This window comes from Mesoplodon bidens, assembly GCF_964165515.1.
Source record: "Mesoplodon bidens genome assembly, chromosome: 15".
Lineage (NCBI taxonomy): Eukaryota > Metazoa > Chordata > Mammalia > Artiodactyla > Ziphiidae > Mesoplodon > Mesoplodon bidens.
This window is the reverse complement of record NC_138171.1, coordinates 59,632,556-59,659,547: the sequence shown is the minus strand read 5'-3', so window position 1 is coordinate 59,659,547 and position 26,992 is coordinate 59,632,556. Positions and strand designations below refer to the sequence as shown.

The 26,992-nt window shown below is 46.9% G+C and overlaps 1 protein-coding gene and 1 long non-coding RNA gene across 3 annotated transcripts in view; one reads left to right on the top strand and one right to left on the bottom strand.

Moving 5' to 3' along the window:
• The window catches only part of ABAT (4-aminobutyrate aminotransferase), an 87,548-nt gene that overhangs the window by 33,565 nt on the left and 26,991 nt on the right, over positions 1-26,992 (top strand). The window contains exons 2-5 of the mRNA XM_081255670.1: positions 15,730-15,844; positions 21,172-21,269; positions 23,006-23,035; positions 24,983-25,100. Of these exons, the coding sequence (XP_081111796.1) occupies positions 15,775-15,844; positions 21,172-21,269; positions 23,006-23,035; positions 24,983-25,100 (316 nt within the window). The 5' untranslated portion in view covers positions 15,730-15,774. The remainder of the gene's footprint in view (positions 1-15,729; positions 15,845-21,171; positions 21,270-23,005; positions 23,036-24,982; positions 25,101-26,992) is intronic.
• Positions 15,796-17,476, bottom strand: LOC308628586. 2 transcript variants are annotated; one of them, XR_014017552.1, is made up of 4 exons: positions 17,164-17,476; positions 16,276-16,421; positions 15,988-16,129; positions 15,796-15,878 (listed from the first exon to the last, which is right to left on the bottom strand). It is a non-coding gene; the product is annotated as an uncharacterized lncRNA (long non-coding RNA). The 2 variants fall into 2 exon arrangements; XR_014017553.1 differs by having other exon boundaries at positions 15,825-15,900.

Sequence of the window (26,992 nt, the reverse complement as noted above, 5' to 3'; positions counted from 1 at the left end):
CTTTTTATTTAATTTAATTTTTTATTGAAGCATAGTTGACTTTTTAAAGTATGGGCCCCTTTCAAGTGGGAACAAAATAAAGACAGATGTTAAAATGATAAGTAAGGAATTTGCATTTATCAGTAGGTTGGCAGAACCACTTCCGACATGCATCTGCCTTCTGGCCCCAGGAAATGAAGTGTGGGTCACCTTGAAAGGGCATTTTCACTCAAACCTCACAAAGAGATCCTTCCTTTCTGTCCTAAGGTTTAAAATAGCACACACACCCACACACACACACCTTTCTTTCTGAAACTCTGGGGGAATGGAAGGCTCATGGGGCCCCATCAGGCAGCATTTCACTTTCTTCCGCCACAAGACGGAAGGATTTTGCTTGACAACCTGGAGGGCTTAGTCAAGGAGACGTGAGGAAACTTGGGATGGCGGCCCCCTCACATGGTTTACTTCCGCGGTCAATTAGAAGTCCATTTTGAATTTTTTGAGCAAAGCAGCCCAAGCCCCAAGAGGCAGCAAGAGGCAGCAGGTTTAGAAAGGGAAATTTCATTTGCAGGGCAAGATGCGGGAATCCTGGTGACTCGCCACCTAAGATCGTGCAGTTGGTGCGTGAGAGCAGGAGGCCACATCACCCCTGGAAGGGAATCCTTTGTGCTTCTCCTGTCCCTGAACTTTTGGGAAGCTTGGTGGCCAGTCGCTCTGGATGAACACTGCCTGTGGGCTGGGCAGTGCCCTTGGCATCTTGGAGGAGAGGACAGATCCAGAGACAAGGACCAGCCTCAGGAAGGTTCCAGTCCACGTGGGCACAGACCCTGCTTATTCAGTGCGGTGCTCTCACCCTCAGAGGCGTTGCTGCCACTGGTAATTCCAAGATGCCACTCTCGTTCCCTACACTATGGCCTCTGTCTGCTCAAATCACCTTTAAACATCCTCTGTCATTGCTTCCGGGAAACCTCGTACTTAGACCAGGTGGAGCTGATGCTGTAGGCCCTCCGCTGCTCCGCCCCCAAACCCCCTGTACCTCTACCCTATAGGGCGCTTTCTCCATTTGCCCATGGGCTACAGTTTATTTTACAAGGACTTAAAAAAATATATATTAAGACTTTCAAAGCGACTGGCCTAGACTCTTAAAATGTCAATGGCACGAAAAGCAAAATGGCTGAGAAACGGTCCCAGGTTAAAAAGAGATGAAAGAGCCTTGCACACGAATGCAATGACGAGTGATCCCGGGATGGAGCCTGGAAAACAGAAACAGCTGCCAGAGACATTTTGGGAACAAGTGGGGGAATCTGAATACAGAATATATTAGATAATACTATTATGTCAATGATGAATTTCCTGAAGGTAAAATACCTTGTATCTCAGATAATTTGTACTGAGGTTATATAGGACAATGTCCCTGTTCTCAGACTACACAGGCTGAAGGATGAAATTCATAATGTCTGCAACTATCTCTCAAAGAATCCAGAAGAGAGATAATAAATACATAGACTGATAAATAGATGGGTTAGGTACAGATGTGGCCAAGTATTAACAATTGGTGGTTCTGGGATTATGGGTGGTTGTTGAGCTATGCTTGCATCTTTTCTGTACCGGCCACATGCTGGGCACTCTGCCTAGCTCGGTATGTGGATTGCCTCATGTAATCCTCAGAGCAGCCTCGGGATGGGGGAACTCTATCATACCCATTTTCCAGTTGAGAAAACAGAGCCAGAGCCAGATTCCAGCCCCAGCCAAAACCCACACGATGTCACTGCTCCACTGCCACCCTTCTTGTGAAATTACAAAGGATAACTCAACAGTCTTGCCCACTTCCAGTTTGAGTCTGAGTGACTTCACCTCTTTACTGTGGTGTAGAGGTTAAGAGCGCTGGATCTAGAGCCAGCCTGGGCTTGTATCCTGGCTTACCTACTTAGTGGCTGTGTGTTTCTGGGCAAGTCACTTAACCTCTCTGTGCTTCCAGTTTCCACCCCATCCCCCCCCTTTTTGCGGGGGTTGGTAAGAGAGGAGGATCACTGTAACTGCTTCAGAGGATTGTTCTAAAAATTAAAGGCACTATTATATGGAAAAGTTTAAAAGAGGGTTGGCCTGAAGTAAGTGATCACTAAATACTGTTGTTACTGTTGCTATTATTCTTGTAATCCCAGCACCCCTGCCTCAACCAGTGATGGATGAACCTGGAGGGTCTTTCCCTTCTGCACCCAGGGCTGGCTTTCTAGAGCTGGCCTCTGGGCAGGTGGCCCCTAGTGGGTACTGCAGAGATCTTGGGGTGGGGGGGTATGGTAAGAGGCCTCCCTATCCCACCTCTTCCCAACAGAACTGCCCTCCTGCCTTCGCCTGGGAACGAGTTACTCAGGTGCGCTGTAAAGACCTCCAGGGAAACACATGGTTAGTCAGAGCCCATAAGCCCACGAGCTCACCAGAGCCTCCGTAGTCCATCCCAGAGGGCTGGAAGCAGCCTCCTGTGTTTTGTCTGTTTTGTGTTGCTTTCACCCCTTGACATTATGGGGGTGACTCTTCAGGGTGATCAGGAAAGAACCCAGGTAGGGAGTGTTTATCAGTTCACTCGTGGCCTTTTGGTTTTGTGAACCAGATGTTTGCACACTTGAAAAGTCATCCTGAGAGCAGACTGTGGTGGCCAGTGGGTGCCGGGGGGAGCTGTATCTCAGTCCTGAGCAGCTGGAGTGGATCCTCAGTCATCCTGGTCCCCATCCACTTCCCCCTTCCAAGAGGGTGGAAAGGGAAGGACTGTTGCCATAGTGACCACAGAACCCAGGCTGCCTGGTGGAACCCTGTGCTCAGAGCATCCAGCTCTGGGAGCACACAGATGTTTGCTGGGCCTTCTCTGCCTGTGACATGGTGCTCAGTGCTGGAGATGATGAGACGGATGGGTCGATGGCTGTCAAGTGATGCTGATGACCCTCATCACGATGTGAAATTGTCTTCCTTGTTTACTTAGTTGTTGTCTGTCTCTTCCGCTGGAGCAGAATGCAGGGACTCTGCTGTCTGGTCCCATCATCCCACCTGGGTCCTCAGGATTTAGTGTTGTGTCTTCAGGCAATAGGCAGTCAGGACATAGCAGTGCCTGCTGGCGGACCCGTGAGTGAATGAATGAGTGAATACATGAATCTCACAGGCTAAAGGCAGAGACAGAGATGTGAACAGGTAGACAGTACAGGTGAACAGGAAAAGAATATGCGTATAAATCTGTGGCTAATCTAAACATGACAGATGTTGACAGTTGGAACAAGGTGGTAGGTAGAGTCAGATTCATCTTGTGTGTTTGAAATTTAATTATTTATTTATTGGCCATGCCACGCAGCTTGTGGGATCTTAGTTCCCCGACCAGGGATTGAACCCGGGCCCCAGCAATGAGAGCGCCAAGTCCTAACCACTGGACCGCCAGGGAATTCCCCTAAAATATTTTTTAAAAATAAATAAATAAAAGGAATGATTGCTGGAGAAATACAGGTGAGTGGCATCTAACCCTGAATTGAGAAGCAGGAAGGCTTCTTGGAGGAGGTGGCTGGAGGTGGCCACTCTAAAAAGGTACACAAGAGGTAAGGGAATATGCACAGGAGGAGGGCAGAAAGGACATTCCACCAGACAGGGTCATATGAGTGACAACCTGGAGGCAGCAAAGAGCAGAGTATGTGCAGGTCAGCGTCCAGGGGGCAGGAGATACAGGTCGGGGGCAGGGGGTACCCAGCCAAGCAGCTGGGCTTTATCCTGGGGGTAGCAAGGGACCAAGGAATATTGGGGCATTTCACATTTTTTAAACGTGAAAAAATAAGATGGTTTCGATAGAAAGCCCTCAACTCGTTCCTGAAAGCCTTATCTTTTTGCCTGGAAGATGGCTGGGGGTTTTGTACATGTCTCAAGGAGTATCATTTTAGAGATTTTCTTTTTTTAATTAGCAAGTTCGTTTTCCTAAAACTATCAAAAAGCCATAAAATGGAGGCATTTTTCTCAACAGGAGGGAAGGCAGAGAACGCTGTTGATGAGAGAAACCCGAGGAGGTTTGGACACCTGGGTGGGTTTCCCCTCCAGGGAGGATGCCAACCAGGAAATATTCCATGCCAGTTTTATTTACTCTGCGTATCTAGCTTTGTGTGGACAAAACACTGTGGAAGTGATGGATGTTTTGCACCAGATCAATGCTCCAGCCGCCCATGTTGATAATCACCAGCAGCTGTGATCAGCCTTCTTCCCCAGCTTCATGTCCCAGCTCTTTCTTTGGTGCTATATTTTGTCCTCCGGGGCCCACTCCTTTCGATAAACAAGCTAAACAAGGCATTGTGAGCTATAGGGTTAAGGGCTCCAGCCATCTGCCCTCTGTGGTCCCGTGGGAAGACTCCCTAAACGGACAGATTACGTTTGATGTCTCAGATGCTGCCAGAATTTTGGGGGGGCCAGGTAAGGCTGGCATGAGGATCTTGGAAATCAACACACAAGTGCCATCCAGAAGGGCTGACTGTTTGGCCGGGATCATATGACCGATGGCCATTGTGCCACATCAACAGCAAGGGGTGAGCCTGCTTGACTGGTTCAGAAGGCGGTGAATCGGCTGCTTTTTCATGACTCTATCCTTGGACCTCCCCTCCCCTTCGCTGTCTCTCCTGCACCAAAATGTTTAAAGCGTTGGCTAGAAGAATTAGGACACAAGAAAAGGTAGGCAAACTCTTGGGTCACATATTGATGTTTAAAACATGCAGTTAGCATCCTCTGTTACCTGGAGCTGTCCTAAGTGCCATGGAGTCATAAAGATGCTGCTTCTTCCACGCCAAGGACCTTACATGCCATAGGGTGGGATGGGGCACCTCGTGGAGTTTGGGCCTCTGCACCCTGGAAGGGACTGTGGGACAAGCTTTGGGGTTTAGGGAAAGTGCCACGTGTGGGCTGAGGTTGGAAACGAGTGTGTGGCTAAAAGATGAACGTCTTGGGACTTCCCTGGTGGTCCAGTGGTTAAGACGTCATGCTTCCAGTGTAGGGGGCGTGTGTTTGATCCCTGGTCAGGGAACTAAGATCTCACGTGCTGCAAGGTGCAGCAAAAAAAAAAGAAAGAAAGAAAAGATGATAGTCTTCAGGAAGGCTGCAAACGGTGATAACTGTTGAAGTGTTTTGTCCCTGTAAAGGAGGTGTATGTATGTTGGTCTCTGTTGATTGATGAGCTTTCTGGGTAAGGATCGCAACCACCAAACTGGTAATATACCCAGATCTTAGTCTTCAAGCACAAAGGGCCGTGGTTCTAACACAGCTCCACTATCTCCAGCTTTGTGTCCTTGCGCAAGTGGCAAAACCTCTCTGAGCCTATTCCCTCACCTGAAAAATGGGAGAGTAGTATTTGCCTTCCAAGAGTAGATGAGATAGTGTGGGTAATGCTTGGCACAGGAGAGATGCATTCATTGAATCGTAGCAGACCTTGCGTCACGCATCAGTGAAAGATCCTTTGAATTTCTGAAAAGTTAAGATATTTCCAAGGGATCGTAGGAATACTGTCGGGCACACACTGTAACTCCGATCACCAAAAAAGTGCTTCCAAGTCACCTGTGGTGCAGACCTGGAAGGAAATAAATGGCTCATTTGTTATACGCTGTGGTATTTGCATACTTAGCAGTTCCTGGAGTCCTTAAAATGATTTGGTTTCTCTAAACAGGAAGCATGTCTCCTCTCATCACGCTGACCTTATCTGTTGCTTGTTGGTCCACCTCTTGGGAACACTGGATCCTGAGGACAGAGCAGGGCATGTGCTCGCTCTGCAGGCACGTGCCGGCTCAGCGCAGGCACCCCGTAAGCATTTGTGAAGTTGAGCAGACTCGCGTACGTTGGCCTGGGTCAGCTTCTTCAGTGTTGGCACAGCATCCTTCCCAGCCCAGATTCTGCTTTCTCACTCCTGCTCCCTTGTGGGGTTGGAAATCCAAAACTAGCCCAGCCATTCCAGGACGCGTCTTTACACCTGTTTCCTGCCCCCAGAATAAAGCCTGTGTCTCTCCCATTCAGAGGACTTGGATTTGAAGGCTTGTCTGTTCTTTCCTCCCTTCACTCTGTTCTAGTGATGCCGTGTTCATGCTGCCCGCATGCATGATTTAAGTTCACCTTATTCTTCCTGATGGAGCCTGGCGGGCTGGGGCAGGCAGGTGAACTGGGAGACAGGAGCCTTAGGATGGGAGGCGCTGAGGCAGACCAGCTTCTGTCTCGTGGAAGCTGGATGTTCAGGCTCAAGCAGAGCTAGAGATTTGCATGTGCAAATTGTCCCTCCCAGCACTTGAGGCTGTAGAAGAAATACCTTCCCTACAGAGGAGGGGTCTTTGGAAACTGAGAACATGGCCTGCGAGGAGCCTTCTCTTCTACATCTTGTGTGTAGGCTTCAGTTGGCCGGAACCAAATTCTGTGCCTCGTGAGCACATGGGTAGGTTTTATTCTTCCCATTTTACAGATGAGGAAACTGAGGCCCTGGTGAGCTGAGCAATGTTTTTTTTATTTTTTATTTTTTTTATTTTTGGCTGTGTTGGGTCTTCGTTGCTGCATGTGGGCTTTCTCTAGTTGCAGTGAGCAGGGGCTACTCTTCGTTGCAGTGTGCAGGCTTCTCATTGCAGTGGCGGCTTTTGTCGCGGAACACGGGCTCCAGGTGCGCGGGCTTTAGTAGTTGCAGCACGCGGGCTCAGTAGTTGTGGCTCGTGGGCTCTAGAGCGCAGGCTCAGTAGTTGTGTTACACAGGCTTAGTTGCTCTGAGGCATGTGGGATCTTCCTGGACCAGGGCTTGAACCCGTGTCCCCTGCACTGGCAGGCAGATTCTTAACCACTGTGCCACCAGGGAAGTCCTGAGTGACTTTTTTTTTTGGCCATGCCACACGGCTTGTGGGATCTTAGTTCCCCGACCAGGAATTGAACCCCAGGCACTCACCTGGGCCCTCGGCAGTGAGAGCGCAGAGTCCTAGCCACTAGACTGCCAGGGAATTCCCTGGTTGAGCAACTTGCCCAGAGTCATCAAGCTAATAGACAGCACATTTGGGCCCAATTTCTGGCTCACGTTACTTTCTCAAATGAACCCTTAGTCTGTCTTAGGAGTCAACACTTGCCTGTTTCTAAGAACAATATTCCTCTCTCCTGATACAAGCCACTGATGATTGTATCATGCTCCACGAGGCAGGTTATTAAAGGAAATCATGAGTGCAGGGTGGGAGGGCCGGGGTCTATTTTGCAGAGAAAACCAGGCAGGGGGAGTCACGGGAGTCGGGAGTCGGGGCTGGAGGAGGGAAGCCAGGTCCGAGATAAAACCTTCTGTCCCAAGGCCACTGTCACAGGCCCATGAATGGGGCCCTGTTAGCCATCTGTAAAGGCCAGGGCTCTGGCTTTATTGGTTGCCATGGCGACCCCTGGCCTTGACAATGGAGGCCCACTTAGCTGAACGTGTCATTGTGTCCCCATTGAGTCTGCAGAAAAGCCGAAGGCTAGGGCTGCAGATGGGAAAGGAATGTCCCCAGCCTCTGCCAGCCCTTTTGTCTCTGTCCCTAGAGCAGATAGAAGAATGAGAAAGAGCATCTTCAGGGCCTCAGAGAGGTCTAGGGCTTCTATCTCTAGCTAATGACACATGCAAAGATTTGGTGTTCATAGGGCCTGGGAGGCAGCGTGGTGGAGAGATGAGTCCATCTTCGTAGGACGGGTCTGGAGTGTTTATTATTTATTCAATGATTGTTCTCAGCCGGGCACTGGGGCTGGGCATACAGCAGGGACCCGAGTCCCAGGTCTCAGTTCACCCTCTGCTAGTCCATGAGTTAGGTGCAATTGGTATTGTCCCCATTTTACAGAGGAGGAAACTGAAGCACAGAGAGGTTACTTAAGGTGCCCAAGGTCACACAGAAGGCAAAAGAGGCTGGTTTCACATCAAACACCCTGCATACCACCTCCCCAAAGGGCCACCTTGATCTTCTCTTTCTCTTCTTTTTCATCTTTGGGATGTTTAACTTTCAAAGTCGGAAACCATTTCCAAGGATTTGGGGGTCCTGCAGACCTCGGTCAAGTGCAGGGTCCACCTTTTTACCCCTTAGGAAGACGGTTCCAACCCTGCCTCGGGAGCTTCACCAATGCCCAGGTCAGATCCGTGGTGTGCCTGGGGCGGGGGGGGGGGTGGGGTGGGCGTCGTAGGTGGAGAGCTCCCCTGATTCTCACGAGCAGCATGGAGAAGAATCACTGGCTTTTGAGACCCCAAAATCACTGGCTTTTGAGCTTGGGAAGCCATTCACCTCTGAGCCTGTCACCTGAGGTGGATACGAAAAGTAATATAGAAGATACAGGGCACACAGTAGGTGAGCCATAAACAGCAAGGGAGGGGATATGGAGATATATGTATACATATAGCTGATTCACTTTGCTGTACAGCAGAAACTAACACACCATTGTAAAGCAATTACACTCCAATAAAGAAGTTAAAAAAAAAACCAGCAACCAGTACTTTTGACTTTTTATTCTCCCTCCAAAGCAAATTGGAAAGGTTTTTTTTCCCCCTTTTACCTGAATTCCTCTCCCCCTATTGATGTAAACATTGCTTTCTCCCAGCCCTGCCCACCCTTCAGTTGCACCAGGCAGATAAGAGGGAGCAGAGAGAACTAATTAGCATTTTAATTAGAGGAAAAAGGATAGGGAGCAGTGGGTGGAAACCCAAGGGTTTCAACTTGTTTTGACTGAAACGCACAGTAAGAAACAGCGTTTATTGTAGGGGCTCCCGGTGTCTGAAACAAAGATCACCCCCATCTGCCGCATACTCTGATGGTTCCTATTCTGTCTAATTGATTGATTGATTGAAATTTCTCTTTAGTTTCTGTCAAGGAGGAAAGTTCCTGTCCTCCTTTAAAACCTGTCTAAGAGCTGGTGGTCTCCATCCCAGCAAAAGGAGGGGACCTGGCCGAGGCCGGAAACCTTGGGTAGTCAACTGCATCCAGCTTTTAATTTAACAACCTGTCTTGATTTTATTACATTCTTTCCCCCATCACCTTTATTTGTCCCAGATGAAACTTTGAGGAAAAGGGTCTATGGAGTGATTAGTAGGGGTTGTAGGAAAATAGCTTTATAAAATTTAGAAAGCAAGTTGATTTTGGGGCTTCCCTGACGGTCCAGTGGTTAAGACTCCGAGCTTCCAATGCATGGGGCGCGGGTTTGATCCCTGGTCGGGGAACTAAGATCCCAGGTGACTCTCGGCACAGCCAAAAAGTTAAAAAAAAAAAAAAAAAAAAAAAAAAAAGATGTAAAGTAAGTTGATTTCAAGAAGTACGTTAAGTAAATATATGTTGTACGAGATTAAGAATGTGAGGGAGAAGTAGTGTGCTGGGAAGAGGTTTGGAAAACACAGAGGGAGATGGGATTTTAGGGACCAGGGGTGCCTGCAACCAGTTTGTTTCCATTCAGAGTCTGGGATTTCTCCAGCCCCGCCTTGGTCACAAGCCTCAGGGTGTGCCTGTGCTCAGAAAGCTCCCCCTCAGCCCCGGGATCCTTTTTCCAGTTGTGCCACAGATCGCAGAGGTCATGGTGGGAGGAACAGGGTGATGCTGGGACCCCTTCTGGGGTAAGAGTCGGGGTGGGGAGCAGTACTGCCAGGAATTCTCCGTAAACGGCTCGCCACATGCTTCTCGGGGTCAGAAGGGGCCTTAGAAACAATATGATCCAACACCTACACTTTACACACGAGGAAACCGAGGCCAGGAGAGTGATGTGTCTTCTGTGCCCAAGCCAAACGAGGGCTGTGGTGGACAGTCAGTGACACAGTGACTTTAGATTTGAGGGGAGGGGAATGTTATTGTTAAATTGTTGTTTTAACACAAATTTCAGACCTGCTTGCTAATTTTAAATATGATCTACCTTAAAAGGCGTGTGGGACTGTCTGCCTTTCACAGCTCAAATGCGGTGAGTCCGGGAGCTGTGCTGAGCTCCGGGTACCTGGTGAACAGGAAACACTCCATCCCCACTCTCTTGGGGTTTGCATTTTTCTAAGTGTGATTGGAGGGTTTTAGGCAGGAGAGTGATGTGAGATGAATTATCCTTTAAAAAGGTCAGAAACCAATTAGAAAACAGAAGGAGAGGAAGGGAGAAAGCCAGGAACCCCCTGAGGGCATCATTGCCCCGCCAGGTGAGAGGCGGGCATGACTGGCCCCCAGCAAGACCCCTGGGCACCCAGCTCTCTGCTGTCGCTGTTGCTGCTTTGGAGTCTCCACCCAGGAAAGGGAGGCCCTCCTGTGGCCAACTTGCATCTGAAGTGCCCCAGAGTCCCCTTTCATCAGTGATCCCAGAAACCTCCAGGGATATCAGACCACAGCTCTCTAGAATCAACGACTGCACTATTACAGTGTACGTGACAGACATCACTAATCTATCACAGCTCTTTTTAAGCTGGGTCTTGCTCTGCATTTCATTAGAGTGCCTATGCACGGTGCCTGGCGTATCACAGGGGCACAGGGACATCTGCTAAGTGAATGAATGAAGCAGATCGGTCAAATGACAACTTGGGATCACACAGCCTGTAGCGGCAGGAATTCAAACGCAGGCCTCTATGATCAAGATGTGTCATTCCCCTCTGTGCCCTTTTCTGGTCCTCTCTCTCCCCTCTGTGAGAGAGGAGGGATCACTCAACAATTCTCTTTTTTATTGAGGTCAAATTCACATAACAAAAGTAACTATCAACCATCTTCAGTGAACAATTCTGTGCCTTTTAATACATTCACAATGTTGTACAACCATCACCACTATCTAGTTCCAAAACTTTTTCATCACCCAAAATAGAAACCCTCGGGTCCATTCAATAGTCACTCCCACTATCCTCTCTTCCCAGCCCCTGGCAACCACTGATCTGCTTTCTATCTCTTTGGATTTACCTATTCTTGAAGTTTTATACATAAACAGAATCTTACAATATGTGTTGACCTTTTACGTCTGGATTCTCGCATTTACCATAATGTCTTTGAGGTTCATCCATGTTGTATCAGTGCTTCTTTCCTTTTCATGGCGAATAATACTCCCTGGTATAGACAGACTGCATGGTGTTCATCTGCTCATCCACTGATGGACACTGGGTTGTTTCCAACTTTTGATGATTGTGAATGGTGCTGCTGTGAACATGCGTGTTTATGTATTTATTCCTATTTTCAGTTCTTTTGGGTGTATACTTAGGAGTGGAATTGCTGGGCCATATAGTAATCCTACGTTTAACATTTTGAGGAATGCGTAATTCTTAAACCACCATCTCTAAGGCTGAGGGTTTAGGAGCTGGTCCCCGGCTGCTTCCTCGCCATCAACTCCCACCCTCGTTGGTGCCCTCCACTCAGCTCACCCCAGCAAGCCCCCCTCCCCAACTCAACGATGACCCCAGCGTCTCACTGACATGCTGAGTACTCATTCCCTCCCTGTCCTCTGGGACTTGGCTGAACAGGATCCTTCCGGATAAGACTAGAGCAGCTGGCACCCTCCCTCCTTGAGAGGGTCTCCAGAGGGTTCCATCTGGCGATCAGCTGTTTTTGCCCCTCATCTTCCCTTCCACCGCTCTGTGATTTCTTGCCTGAATCCTTGGCCATTCCATGTCCTTTCATGCCTCTGAGCATTAGCTCAGGCCTTACCTCCCCTTTCCTCTGTGACTTCTGAAATCTCGCAGCCTTTCAAGGGGCAGCAGGCCCTCAACCCAGAATTAATTTCTCTGTTCCCGTGGCACCTTGCTTATACCAGCAAAAGTCAGAGTTCCATTCTGTCTTATACAGGATTAGTCGTTGACAGTGAACTGGAAATTTTTTCACCTGCATGTCCTGCCAGGTTATTTTAAGAATTTATCAACATGATGCATTAAATTCTCCCATTTTTTTCCCCCTTCATTCCTCTGACACTAAATTAAGAACTTCAGAAAGAGAGGAGCATTTTATCCATCTTCATTTTCTCCTATGTCTAAATAATGCAGTGCCTTGTCTGAAACAAGTGCCTGATTAATTTTGCTGATTGAATTAGTGGGCCAGGGACAGTGAATGAATGACATTAATTCTTCTGATTGTTGGAAATATATTGTGCTAAGAACTAACGTCTGATAGAGATCAGGTTTCGTTATAAGGTCAGTTTCAACTGCGGGCCACTGAAATGTCACTGAGATATATTTCCCAGTGTGACATTTTGTAATTGAAAGTGTATAGATGTGACTTTCACTTTTGCGGAGCATTCAAATGTTAATATGCTAGCTCTCCGAGATTCTCGCATTTTCAAAAACACGTCTAATGGAAATTGAACTGTGTGGAGTCTTAAGTGCTCCCGTTTGAGACCAATGCTCTTAAATGAGAGACAGCAACTACTCTTTCTACCTAGTTACCAGGCTGCTAAAAATTAACAGGCTTGCATTGAGTTGGCTGTTCTGGAATAGATCAAAATAACCATTGAGTTATCAAGGAAAGAGTCTGGTTTCTCAGTTAATTTAAGGTCGCACCTTCCAAGCCCATGCTTTTCTCAATAATATTTTCTCGGGTGAAAAGCAACAAAATTTCCTCTCTGAACTAGATCATTTGTATTCATCAAGCCCCGTTGCTTCACAGTAGGTGTTTTGTTATTCACTGACTTAATCGATGTTGTAATGAAGGGTTTGGAGTCAGACAGTCCGAAGCAATCCTATGACCAAAGCCAAATACCATAACTCCTCCGAGCTTCCATCTCATCATCTCTGAAATGGAGAGATATGCTACTGCTGGTTGAGCAGATTGAGGGGAATAAAGTACCCTTCAGAATAGTCACTTCCACCCTGGAGGAATCCCGATCCCCCACTGGGGAGAGAAGGTTTGCCAGCCCAGAAGTCTTTATCCTTAGCCACCCTGCAGGGCCTTGCTCCACCTGCAGTGCTGAGTAGAAGAAGCATTATTATGGTTTTGTTTATCGTTTTCTTTTTCTCTTTTTGGCTGCACCGTGTGGCATGTGAGATCTTAGTTCCCTGACCAGGGATCGAACCTGCACCCCCTGCAGTGGAAGCACAGAGTCTAAATCAGTGGACCACCGGGGAAGTCCCAGAAGAGGCATTATTATTCCCAGTACACTCCCAAAATTTGGGGCTCTGACGCTCTAACCATGCTGTTAGCTAGGATTCTGTTTGCAAGCAACAGAAATCCATTCAAAGTAATGCAAGCAAGCCCAGAAAAGTGGGGAAGGGGGAGGCTTTCTGGACTTTCTTACCAAGGCACTATTACGATGGGAACACTTTTCCCTCACTCCTGATGTTTCCTCCCACGTGGAGGGACATCTTTGAGCCTAACACTCCTGGCTCTCCCCTGCCCCCACCCACTCACCCCCCAGGAAGATAACTCAGGTCCCCCCAACAGGTTCAGAAGTGGGTGCTGCACTCATGGCCGAGCTGAGCTGCAGGCTTGAGATGGAACCAGGGAGTCCCCCACATGCCGGACCCACTTTCTCCCTCCTATGGCTGCTTCTCTCTAGTGCACAGGCCACATTCTTCTCCATGAAAAGACCCTGTTTGGGGACTTCCCTGGTGGTCCAGTGGTTAAGACTCTGCTCCCAATGCATGGGGCCTGGGTTCGATCCCTGGTCAGGGGACTAGATCCCGCATGCGGCAACTAATGATCCCGCACACGGCAACGAAGATCCCGCATGCCGGGGCCTTCCCTGGTGGTGCAGTGGCTGAGAGTCCGCCTGCCGATGCGGGGGACATGGGTTCGTGCCCCGGTCCGGGAGGATCCCACATGCCGCGGAGCGGCTGGACCCGTGAGCTATGGCCGCTGGGCCTGCGCGTCCGGAGCCTGTGCTCCACAACGGGAGAGGCCACAACAGTGAGAGGTCCGCGTACCGCAAAAAAAAAAAAAAAAAAAAAAAAAAGATCCCGCATGCCGCAACTAAGACCCAGCGCAGCCAAATTAATTAATTTATTTATTAAACAAAAGACCCTGTTTGCACGCCAGCTCCTCTTACAAGGTACATAGTGGCTGACCCAACAGCTCCCAGGACTCTGGCCCAGCCAGGACCAGTCAGGTATGACCAGTGGGGCTGGGTCATACAGAACAGACCTGGCTGCCATGTCTACACCCCTGTAGATGGAGGGAGAAGTTTCTGAGAATGATGAATGGTGACATTTGCTGACCCTGGACTCAGACAGCTGAGTTCTGTTTTCAGATACACCATTAACATCTATGTGCCTCAGTTTCCTCACCTGTAAAAAGGGGATCACATAGCATTGTTGTGGGTGTTAATAATAATAATAAATGTTAATAATACTGCATGTAAAGTGCTTAGCACAGCGGGCAGCATGTAGAAAGGACTCGGGAAACAGAGTAATAATGAGAAGTGAATGCTTCCGTCGTTGTTCTGAGAAACAATACAGGTCTATACCCAGTATTGTAGGTACACAAGGAAAATACATGTGCCAGGTAACAAAGCATGTATTTAGTGAGAAGACCCACAAGCAAAAAGATGCACAGAGAGTATGTTTGAATGGTGGCCTGGGGAGAGGGGGATGGAGGGGGGAGAGGTGATAAAAAGAAGCAAATAAACAATGGAGGAGGGAGGCTTTGCTCCAGGCCCACAGTGCAAAAGGCAACTAACAGAGCTAGGTGCCAGGATTCGGGATCAGGGCTTAGGAGCAATCTGGAGAGAATCAACCAACACACCTGTAAAGTGGGAGCTGGGAACCCTGACTCCATGGTGCTGCGTAGAGTAGCTATCCACTGGGCTCTGGGCCTGTTCCAGTTTCAAAACTGAAAATCCCACATTCCGGGGACCGCTCTCAGTCCAAAACAAACTCGGGAGAAGTACAACCCCCAAAATGGGCCACCAGATACGCCTCTGGATCTGCAGGATTCCCAACCACCGACATTCTGTATGTGAACAGGGCAGAGGGAGCACCCTGCTTCCCACACTGAGCGGTCATCATGACATCTGCTGTGAAGTTTCGTCTGTCTGGGTCTTTCCATCGTGTAGAACACAGGCCTGCCTTGCTTATCCCAGGTGGATGATGCCCTGAGCTTGCCAACTCACCTACAGAGAGCTCTCAAGCCAACTCTGTCCCCTCTCTTTGTTTTTCCATCTAGAAAATGGGCATAATAATCCTACCTGGGTACAAGATCAAATGAAAACACATGTGAACAGGCTTTGATTTAAAGTGTATATTCTGGGGAATTCCCTGGAGGTCCAGTGGTTAGGTCTCGAAGCTTTCACTGCTGTGGCCTGGGTTCAGTCCCTGGTCCAGGAACTAAGATCCTGCAAGTCATGCGGTCAAAAAGTTTTTTTTTTTAAATTTATATTCTGGGCTTCCCTGGTGGCGCAGTGGTTGAGAATCCACTTGCCAATGCAGGGGACACAGGTTCAATCCTTGGTCCGGGAAGATCCCACAAGCCGCGGAGCAACTAAGCCCATGCGCCACAACTACTGAGCCTGCAGTCTAGAGCCTGTGAGCCACAACTACTTAGCCCGCATGACTAGAGCCCGTGCTCCTCAACAAGAGAAACCACTGCAATGAGAAGCCCGCGCACCAAAACAAAGAGTAGCCCCTGCTCACCGCAACTAGAGAAAGGCCACACGCAGCAATGACCCAACGCAGCCAAAAGTAAATAAAATAAAATAAATTTATTTTTTTTAAAAGTTTATATTCTGTATGAAAGCAAAGGATTTCATATTAGAAGAAACTTCTCCACTGTGTGGGGAAATTGTGGGGAGTGGGATACTTGGCCAGCAAGGGTGTGGTCTTTGTTGGCATGACTCTGTGCTTCTGTTTTCTTTCAGGGCAGGAGCGTGTGACAGGGGTCTCTGTTGCCGGTGGAGGTGACCATGGCCTCCATGTTGCTCACCCGGCGGCTGGCCTGCAGCTTCCAGCACAACTACCGCCTGCTGGTGCCTGGTAAGCCCTGGGGAGGTCTCGGCAAGAACTGGCCCTAATGGAAGACACAGTCCAGACTAGGGATTTGGGGTCTGAAAAAGTCCTTGGGGATAAAGGGATCCGCTGTCCCACCCACCCCCATAAAACTGTCCCCATCGCCACACCTCCCATCTCCACCATGTGTTCCTGTCCCCGGGTGGACAGCTCTGCAGTGGTCAGGGAGCTGATCCATCCTGGAGCCACTCTGCTGGCACGGAGGTGGTGGTCCCAGCAGCCAGAAGGGCCCAGCTGGCTGCATAGGGATTGCTGGAGAAAACATATAGCTGGGTTTACTGCAGAGAAACAAGAAAACTACAGAAGTCCTTGTAATTCACCTGAAAGCTTCAAGGGCACTGGATGGGAGGCCCCACCCCAGGAATGTCCACCCCACCCTCTCCCTCACCTCCACTCACCCTGCACCCAACCGGCCAACAGCACTGGCTCATTCTGCCGCCGTGATCTCTCTCAGATGCTTCTATTTCTCTCTGCCTCGCTGAGTTCAGTGTAGCCAAGTGAGCACCCTGCCCGCATGATCTCAGGAGACCTCCCTCCCTATAGTCTAATGAGGAAGGAAAGGGTGAATCCCATTTTACAGATGAGAAAACTGAGGTTCAAGAAGCAAAGTCACGCAGCCCCTTGAATGCAAGTCAGTCCGGCTCCAAACGCTGGGTTATCATTACCACTACCCCACGTGCCTCCCAGCAGCTCTGGGAGAGGGAGGCTTGCAGTAGCCTCCTTTGGACGCCAGCCCCTCCAGGCTCTCCCCAGTTTTCAGAGCCCCGTGCTTGTTGTCACAAAGTCTCCTTCTTATTGTCAGTCCTGTCTGCCTTCTGAAGACAAGCTGTTGGCCGAGGCCTTGGTTTGCATGTTGAATGTTGCAGGTGTTTATATCCCGAGTGTGATAAAAAGCAGGAATGTTCTCTCCTCTCCCACAGGTTTTATTTTTAAATAAACATTTTCTTTTGGAATATTTTAGGTATGCAGAGAAATTGCAGAGACAGTACAAAGAGATCCCATATGCTCCTCACCTAGTTTTCCCCAGTGTTAGCATCTTACATCACCAGGATGCATTTGTCACAACTGAGGAACTGACCTTGGTACGTTGCTCTGAACCAAACTGAGACTCAGAGAGGTTATGTAAGTTTCCCAGAGTCTCAGAGCTTGCCAGGACTGAGCCAGGCTTTGAGCCGAGCCAGGTTGCCCCAGGACCCACACCCTTAACTACATATTAATTATCTATTGTCATATAACAAATACCTGCAAACTTAACAGGTTAAAATAATGCATGTTTATTATCTCACAGTTTTTGTGGATTACGAATCCAAGGCTTGGCTGGATGCTCTGAGTCCAGGTCTCTCATGAGGCACAGTTGAGCTGGTACCAGGGCTGTGGTCCTGTGTGAAGGTTCACCGGTGGAGCCGGGGATCCACTCTCAAGCTCACTCACGTGGCTGTGGCTGGATTCAGTGCCACGTGGATGTCTTCATGCAGCAGCTCACAACACGGCAGCTGCTTCCTCAGGGTGAGGGGAAGAAGAGGGTGCCCAAGTGGGGAGCCAGAGGCTGCTACCGCCCACACTGTGTTCAGATGCTTCCGTGCAGTGCCTCCACCCATTGGATCACTGCAAAGCCATTAAACATGCTGATAGTTCATGGCCTGAGGTAGTGTTCCCAATGGCATCATGCAAAGCGTTTATAATCTTATATCAGCAAGTAGAGCACAGAGACCGGGAGACCAGACAGCAGAATGGTTCTCTCTGGGTGGTGAAATTAGACGTGTTTGTTTTTTTCATTGTTGCTTACTGATATTTTCCTTGTTAAGAGGAAATAAGTGGGGTGGACAGTTGAAGGGAGGGATAAGGTATGTTGTTTTGTTCTTAAACAAAATCAGAGCAAACAACTCCAGTTGAACGTGACCTTGATTTTGGCCAGGCTCACATACAGAACCCTTGCTATTTGGGAAAATGACATTCCTTTATTACTCTCAGTAGAAGACTAAGAGGACGTTAAAAACATTGGATGGCTGCTTTTACAGTTTAGAGTTAAAAAATGACTCTGTGGATTGGCATGGCCACAGAGGGCTGGGCTGGATTTACCCACTATGCCTGGTCTTGTGTGTCAGGGCACACCCCTGCCTTCTGGGCGTGCTGCTTTATTCATGAATGAAAAAGCTGGATCATTCAATATTAATTCAAACATTTTTTGGCTTCCTTGTACTTTGATAGTAATTTGCCTCTGGGGGAAGTGAGTCATTTTGCTGCAAACGTTTCATTTGAAAGACCCACACTAGATGAAATGGAAGATACATCAAGTTACATTCACAGTATCTGGGAAAGGAGAGGTCCAGCGGACAGATTTCCAGCTTAGCCACTCAACAGATGTGTGACTTTGGGCAAATTAATTGACCTTTCTGAGCTTTAGTGTCTTCTTTAACATGAGAATCATAATAACGTTTACCACCTAGGGGGTTGTGAGCATTACATGTGGTAATCCATGTAAATTGCTCAGAATAATGCCTGGTATGTTCACCATTAGTGCTCAGTAAACGGACATCTACTCATGCAACTTGGTATAAGCGATCCCAGAAAAGGCTTCCTTGACAATTTAAATCTTGTTCTTTTTTTTTTGTGGTTTATGGCATTATATATCATCAAGAGAAAAGTTGTCACATTGGTATTTGGTTATTTTCCTCTACAAAAAATCAAAATTGAGATATAGTGGGAAAAGCACAAGTATTCTGGATTTAGATTCTGGCCTTGCAACTCACTAGCTGTGTGACCTCAGGAAAGTTGCTTAACCTCTCTGATCCTCATCTGTAAAATGGGGACAACATCATCTCACAAAAAGCTTGTGGATTAATTAAAACAAGAGGTGAGCGTTTGCCTAGGTAGGGCCTGCCAAGCACAAAGTAGGGACTGAATCTGTGCTAGCTTCCCCATCTTCCTTTTTCCAATAGCACAGTTGCCCAAAAAACTCACCAGACTCTGATTTTCAGGATTTCTGCCCAGAGGTTTTGGCCCTCTTCCATCCACACCCACAAAGACTTGGCACATGGTAGGTGCAGTTCTTGCCTTGCACCTGGCCATGGCCTCCCCGCCTCATGCCCCACTGATCTCTGCTCCCAGTGGAAGGATCCTCCCCCTCTATCCACTGCCTCTCCTAGCTCCTACCCCAACCCCACCTCCCAGTCCTGTTTACTCATGGTCTGGGCAACCTCATAACCGTGACTCCACATGACCCCACACGCTCCCTGTCATCAGGATCCTTTCAGCTGTAGGTCCCACTGCTAACTCCCTCCATTCCTGGTATTCCCGCTTTCCAACCCCCAAGAAGTCTGATTCCTACAATGCAATGTCAAGACATTTTCTGGAGAAAGGAAGGGAGGACTTGTGTATCCTCATGAGAGGACAACTTACTACTTACAAATTTTTCACTTTCCCCCTTTGCTGGAGACAAAGCAAGACCAGCACTGGTTAAGAGCTCTTTTTATCCAAATAGGCATCCCTGTTGAATGCAGGTCTGGTTGGACTCAGTCTTGACCAGTAACCCTGAGCTCTGGAAGAGAGAAAGAGTTTACAATTTTCTTAAAAGTCATCAGTGTGTTCCATGACCTTTAACTCTCTGCTAATGGAATAAATGGGAATTCCCTTTTCATTGTAAGATCAAACAAAAGATAATAAAAGCTGGTACCTTCATGCCTCAAAGTAAGGGTAGTGTTGGATTTTAACTGGATTTTACGTTCAAAGGGCTACACTTTATTGCATAATTAATTCAGAAACCTTCTTTGATATTCAAAGCAATTATGAAAAATTAAGAATGAATTTAAATATGTTTTCTAATATCATGGCTTTTTGTAGTTTGGCAAGTTGTGTGTGTGTGTGTGAGACACAGAGAGAGAGAGAAAACAGAGATGTTAGCATGTTTTAGTGTTAATTTCCTTTCCTGTGTAATGCAAACAATAACAACCTACCCGTCAGGGTTGTGGAAACATAAAATAAGGTCACACATATGATGTATATGAAGCATCTAGAGATTCCCTACTTTGATGCAAGTATGGCAACCCATGTAAGAGGAACTCACATTTGCCAACCACCAAATATGTGCCAGGAAGATAAAAGATGAACAGGGACATTAAAAGGATTTCTAGGGGTTACTGATTATAAATCATTACACACTTATCTTGGATTCCGCACAGCGGTCTTTTGCTTAGGGATCAGTGAGACTTAGAATTACAACTATCCTTCATTTCAGCAAGATGCTGAGCTAAAAAGCCCTGTGAGGTTAGCCTGGGAACTCAAGTTTATTTAACCCTCTACAAGTTTATTACTATGCAAAAAATGTGAAATCAGTTTCAAGCAAATGACTTGTGCCCCAAATATTTTTTAACTAAAAAAATCTATAAGTGAGGACCACCTGAATTTCGACATTTGATTATTCTCTCCTGGATGATTTTGGATTGATGCAACTAGGGGCACAACTCCCAGATGGGTGCTACTGGCATCTAGTGGGTGGAGGCCAGGGATGCGGCTAAACATCCTACAGTGCCCAGGGCAATCTCCCACAGCAGAGAACTATACAGCCCACAATATCAATAGGCCTGAGGCTGAGAAACTCAGGTCTATATATACATATGGATATAGATTAAATTTTTTACAAAACTTGAATAATTTTTATTATGGATACATAATATTCCCAGTATTCCGCTGTCTGTGAAATGGTAGAATATGGCATATTCTATTCAGCAACTCTCCATTGTTGGACATTTAGGTTGTTTCCTCTTTGTTGTTGTTAGAAACAATACTATGACAAATATTTTTTGTGTGTTTTTGGTTTTTTTCTTTTTTCTTTTGGCTTCCCTGTGATGTATGCGGGATCTTAGTTCCTCGACCAGGGATCAAACACATGCCCCCTGCAGTGGAAGCACGGAGTATTAACCACTGGACCGCCAGGGAAGTCCCAGTATTTTTAACCTATATCTTTGTGCACTGGTCCCATTATTTTCTTGGGATGAATCCTAAAAACTGAGATTGCTCACTCGAAAGGAATAGGAAGCCGGCATCAGCTTATCTTCACACCAGCAGGACGTGAGCATGCCTGCTTGCTTGCAGCTTCACTGGCACCAGGCTTTCCCATTTCTTTAAATCCTCAGGGTTCTCGTGGTGCCCACATGGCCACACTCAGAGTTCTGGGGCAGTCTGGCGGGGATGGGGCTGAGGTACTGGCACTGCCTTTGTTAGGGACATTGGGTGTTATAAGGGCAAGTCTCACATCTGCTGTCCCCAGGGGTTCTCACCATCTTTGTTTACTGCAGGATCCAGACACATCAGTCAGGCCGCAGCCAAAGTCGACATTGAATTTGATTATGATGGGCCTTTGATGAAGACGGAAGTCCCAGGGCCTAGATCTCTGGTGAGTTGAACACAGCTGAATGGTGTGTTTTAGAAAAGAGCAAAAAGTGTCCATGGGGCAAGAACACAGCTAAGCTGAGGGCCCCGTATCCTTAGCTGCTTTCAGAGAGTTTACCATTAGAGATCCAGAACCTTAAACCAAGCCATTCCTTCGTAAGAAGTCAAAGAAGTCTTCTCAGAGGAGATGTATCAGTTGTCTATTGCCACAATAATGCTGTGTAACAAACAGTCACAAAACCTCAGCAGCACACAAGTTGCTCATGCATCCAGGGTTAACTGGCAGTTGGGTAGGCAGCTCTCTTGGGCTCATCTGCATGCCTGAGGGATGATTGGCTAGGCTTGTCTTGGGTCACTGTGGTGACTTGGCTCTGCTTTGGGTATCTCTCATGCTCCAGCCAGCCAGGCTGAGCTTGTTCTCACAGTGATCGAAGAGGAGAGCTTGCTATAGGTCTCTTGAGCTAGGCTCCACACTGGCCCACCATCATTTCCACTTCATTCTGTTGGCCAAAGCAAGTTACATGGCTTGCTTTGAGTCCAGAGTCGGGGGCTGGGGCAGAGCATTCCAACAACAGTGAAGGAACATGATGATGTGATATGGCACAGGGCACACAGGGGATATAGCACATCCCCCACTGAGCTTGACCTTAAAGGGCCACAAGGAGGAACTGGATGAAGGAGTGCATTCTGTTGTAGGCAAGGGGAATGGTATACGGAGAAGCCCTCAGGGTGACAGTACAGGGTGTATGAGAGACATTGGGTAGCTCTGAATCCCTGGAATTGATGTTAGCCTGTGAGATGGAAGAGACACAGATGAGTGAGGGGTGTTGCTGCTTCTCCTCAAAGAAGCTACAAAACCTGCATACAACACACTTTGGAAGGCTGGTTAACCTTGATTCTGTGTTGTAATGTGCAATACTCTTTCTAATGTTTGCACCTAAAATATAACAGTGTAAACCTTTTTAATACAAATTTATTTTCTTTGCATATTTTGCAGATTTTATCCACAGTGTCTTTTTTTTTAAGTCAAAAGCTGTCTCTTTTGTCGTTGAAACTATTTAATAAATCCAGAAATCTTTGTACCGATGTAAATGATTATAGTTATTTTGCATAGTCTTTTGCTGACAAAAGACTTTTTTCATGCATATTTCTATTGGGGAGGGGTGGATTTTAATTTAATAATAGTAAAATACTTGGAATAAATTTCATATTCTTGTCATGAATATTATTTTGTATTTTTACGTGGAAATACATAATTTTATGACACTAATTGCTAAAGTTTACTTTATGTTGACTTGTTTTTAAAGAAGAAATCCTTGTAATAGTAAAACCACTAGTTTGTAATTCCCAGTTTCTATGTGGAATTGTACAAGTGGGGTGTTCAGATTATAATTTTAAATGGTTCTTTGATGTGCAAATTTCTATTTTCAGTTAATTTTATTTTCCTAATGGGGTGTTAAAGCCTTTTTTTAACCCCTAAATAAAAAGAGAGCCCATGCTTTTCTGGACATTAAATATCTTCAGCTTAAATATTTTTGTTAAATAGTTTATTTGACTGTTATCTTTGAAGTGTCTAAACCTCCAGCCTGTCTGTTGTACTGGTAATTTAACTGGCAGGAATTGTTTCCTGCCAACTAATTCTATTAAGCAATTTAAAAATATTTATAGTACTGGGAAAACATGAAAGATTTTAAGCTGCTCTGTCTCCTTGCTATAATGCTTTTCTCTTCTCTCCTGCAGGAGTTAATGAAACAGCTGAATGTAATTCAGGTGAGTGGGGATGAAATAACAATCCTTCCATTGCTTCTTTGTTACAATTTCGCCAAAGGACACAAACACTTAATCTGTGCTGGCTCTTTTTTTAAAACATGCAGGTGACTTTTGATCTAAACAGTTTTTTCTAATTTCCCTTGTGATTTCTTCTTTGACTCATTGATTATTTATGTGTTGTGTAATTTCCACATGTTGGTGAACTTCCCAAACTTCTTTCTTTCTTTCTAAATTTTTAAAAAATTTTTATTTATTTATTTATTTATTTATTTATGGATGCGTTGGGTCTTCATTGCTGTGCGCGGGCTTTAGTTGCAGCGAGCGGGGGCTATGCTTCTTTGCAGTGCGCAGGCTTCTCATTGCAGTGGCTTCTTTTGTTGCGGAGCACGGGCTCTAGTGATGCGGGCTTCAGTAGTTGTGGCTCGCAGGCTTCAGACTGCAGGCTCAGTAGTTGTGGTGCACAGGCTTAATTGCTCCACGGCATGTGGGATCTTCCCGGACCAGGGCTCGAACCCGTGTCCCCTGCGTTGGCAGGCAGATTCTTAACCACTGCGTCACCGGGGAAACCCCCCAAACTTCTTTCTGTTATCGATTGCTAATCTCATCTCATTCTATTGGGGTTGGAAACTTATTTTGAGTTTGAAATTTATTGAGCCTTTTTTATGGCCTAGCATATCATCTATTCTGGAAAATGTTCCACATGCACTTGAGAGGGACATGTACCCTACTGTTGTTGGGTGGGGTGTTCCATGCATGTTTGTGAGATCTATTGATCTGGAGCGTATTCACGTTAATCTTCTGCCTATTTGTTCAATCCATTGCTGAAAACCAGGTACCGAAGTCTCCAACTAGTCTTATAGAATTATTTTTCCCTTCAATTCTGTTGGGTTTTGTTTCGTGTATTTTGGGGCTGTGTTATCAGGTGCTTATATGTTTATAGTCATCTTAGTGGATGGACCCTTTTGTCATCATAAAATGCCTCTCTTTACCTCTAGGAACATTTTGTTTGTTTTACAGTCAATTTTGTCTGATATTAGTAGACATCATTGCATCTTCCTTATGATTTCTGTGAGAATCATATATGTTTTCCCATATTTTTACTTTCAACCTCATTTGTATTCTTGAATCTAAAGTATGTCTCGGGGGCTTCCCTGGTGGCGCAGTGGTTGAGAGTCCGCCTGCCGATGCAGGGAACGCGGGTTCGTACCCCAGTACGGGAGGATCCCACATGCCTCAGAGTGGCTGGGCCCATGAGCCATGGCTGCTGAGCCTGCGCATCCGGAGCCTGTGCTCCGCAACGGGAGAGGCCACAGCAGTGAGAGGTCCGTGTACCACACACACACACACAGAAGTATGTCTCATGTAGACAGCATATAACTGAATCTTTTTATCCAGTCTGATGGTTTCTGATTTTTTTTATTGAATTGTTTAATCCATGCACAGATAATGTTATTATTGGTGTAGTTGTATTTACAGCTTCCGTTTTATTTTTTGTTCTCTCTCTGTCTCATGTCTCATGTCTCTTTGTTCCTCTCTTCGTTTTCTAATTTTTTACATAAAGTGAATATCTTCTAGTGTACCGTTTTCATTTCTTTCATAATCACTATATATTTTTTAGTTTCCTTAGGCCCTAAGACTTACTATATACATTTTAACTTTTCAGAATCTTCTTCAGAGTTATATCTCAATCTTTTTTGTTGTGATATATAAAACACATACAGAAAAAAATCATAAAATACAAATCCACAGCCTAATAAACAATTATAAAGCAAATCACCCGTGTAATTACCAGCAGGGCAAAAAATCCAACACTGCCAGCACCCACAGATACCGTCCATGTGTCCATAAATGGGCAGGACATGGCTTACTTCAATTCAAGCTTAATCCTGAAAGACTGAGGATCTAAGGAATTGCAGTGAGCCTGATCCAGTCTCTCCTCTCCCCAAGAATGCAGAAGCTGTGCACTTTTTCTGCAATTACGAAGAGAGCCGAGGCAATTACCTGGTGGATGTGGATGGCAACCGGATGTTGGATCTTTATTCCCAGATCTCCTCTGTCCCCATAGGTAAGAGCTGGAAAATCAGTCCCTGGATGTAGCCTCTGTCTCTGTGTTAGTTGTGGCTCTCCAGACTTCAGCCACTCCTTCCAAGATGTGCATCCTTGTGTGCAGCCAGACGCTTCCCTCAAGGGCAGAGAAAAGGAATAGGTCATTCGTAGAGCATGTATTACTAGGAACTTTACATGTCTTTTCTCATTTATTCCTCCCCAAAACCCTACAAGTATGGATCTGGGTAAATATGCCCATTTTGTAGGTAGATGAGCAAAGCTTGGAGAGGAAGCATAGGTAGAAGGTGAACCCATGTCCAATGTCAGCAGTCTTAGGATTCCTGGAAGAAGATCCTGAGGCAGGGATTTGGTGCAAGTGGTTAACTGAGGGAGAGCTCTTGGGAGAAAGGGCAGGGAGGGAGAAAGCAGAGGGCAGGGGGAAATTAAGAAGGATGAGGTCTCAGCCAGAGACCAGCCACAGCCTGATTCCACGGGGGTGTCTGAAGTGTGCTTTGCACCCCAGAGTCGGTCCCAGACCAAGGCAAAGAGGCTGGCCTTTTGGTACCCCTGGGCCAGTCGGTCCTTGCCCATCAGCTGCCAGAGGGAAGGACTTGTGTCATCTCTTGGGCGAAGTGGCTTCCATTCACCAGGGGCAATTTTCCAGAGAAGGAGGCAGCTGGAGCCATTAGCAGCACTGCCCACCCCACCCCCACCAACACACACACACAGAGCAGCTGGGAGAGGGGTGGTTTGCCCAGGAAAGGTGACCTGGAGGGGCACCAGTAGCCTCTGCCTTATCAGGCTCACCTCCTGGCCATCCAGAGCAAGGCTGTGCTGCTGCAGGAGGGCATGGCAGACGGGACAGACAGGGCTGATTGGCACATGCATGTGGCTGCTGTTTGTAGCTTGGATGGTCGATGTTTCTTGGGTCGATGGATTACCCATGGCATCCACTGGTTTGTAGGCTGAGCGTCGGATGAAACCTGTCCCTTAGTGGATGATGGCAGACATCCTGGGCTCCGCATCAACATCTCCCCACTCCCCTCCAAGCCCCTGCACTCAGCCGCCTGGGGTCTTTCCCCTGAGACCCTCCTTTAGGTCTCCATGCCTCTTCTGCTTTCCCCCTGCCCAGTCCCTCGAACCTATTTATTTCCCATTAAGATGAGATTCTATGGGAAAAGAATCTTTAAAAAAAAAAAGGGAATGGATATATATGTATAACTGATTCACTTTGCTGGACACCTGAAACTAGCACAACATTGTAAATCAACTATACTCCCATAGGGGACTTCCCTGGCAGTCCAATGGTTAAGACTTTGCGCTTCCACTGCAGGGGCACAGGTTCGATCCCTGGTTGGGGAACTAAGATCCCACATGCTGCGCAGCGCGGCCAGAAAATAAAAAATAAAAATAAAAAGAATCATACCAAAAAAAAAAAAAGCTATACTTTTTTTTTTCCAATAAAATTTTTATTTTTCGGGCTTCCCTGGTGGCACAGTGGTTGAGAGTCCGCCTGCCGATGCAGGGGACATGGGTTCATGCCCCGGTCCGGGAGGATCCCACATGCCATGGAGCGGCTAGGCCCATGAGCCATGGCCGCTGGGCCTCCACGTCCGGAGCCTGTGCTCCTCAACGGGAGAGGCTGCAGCAGTGAGAGGCCCGCACACTACAAAAAAAAAAAAAATTAAAAAAAATTAAAAATAAAAAGTTAATTGGTTTAAAGAAAGTAGGTGTAAAGTATGCATGATAAAAAAAAATGTGATACTTGAAGACTGGGGGTTTTTCTCCAAAGTCTGCTTCCTGCTCCAAGAGTCACTGATTAGTCTTTTCTCATCTGTAACAGTTTTTGAGTTCTAGCCTGTGTCACTGTATCTTCACATTGTTCCATCATTCAACCAATATCTATGGGGC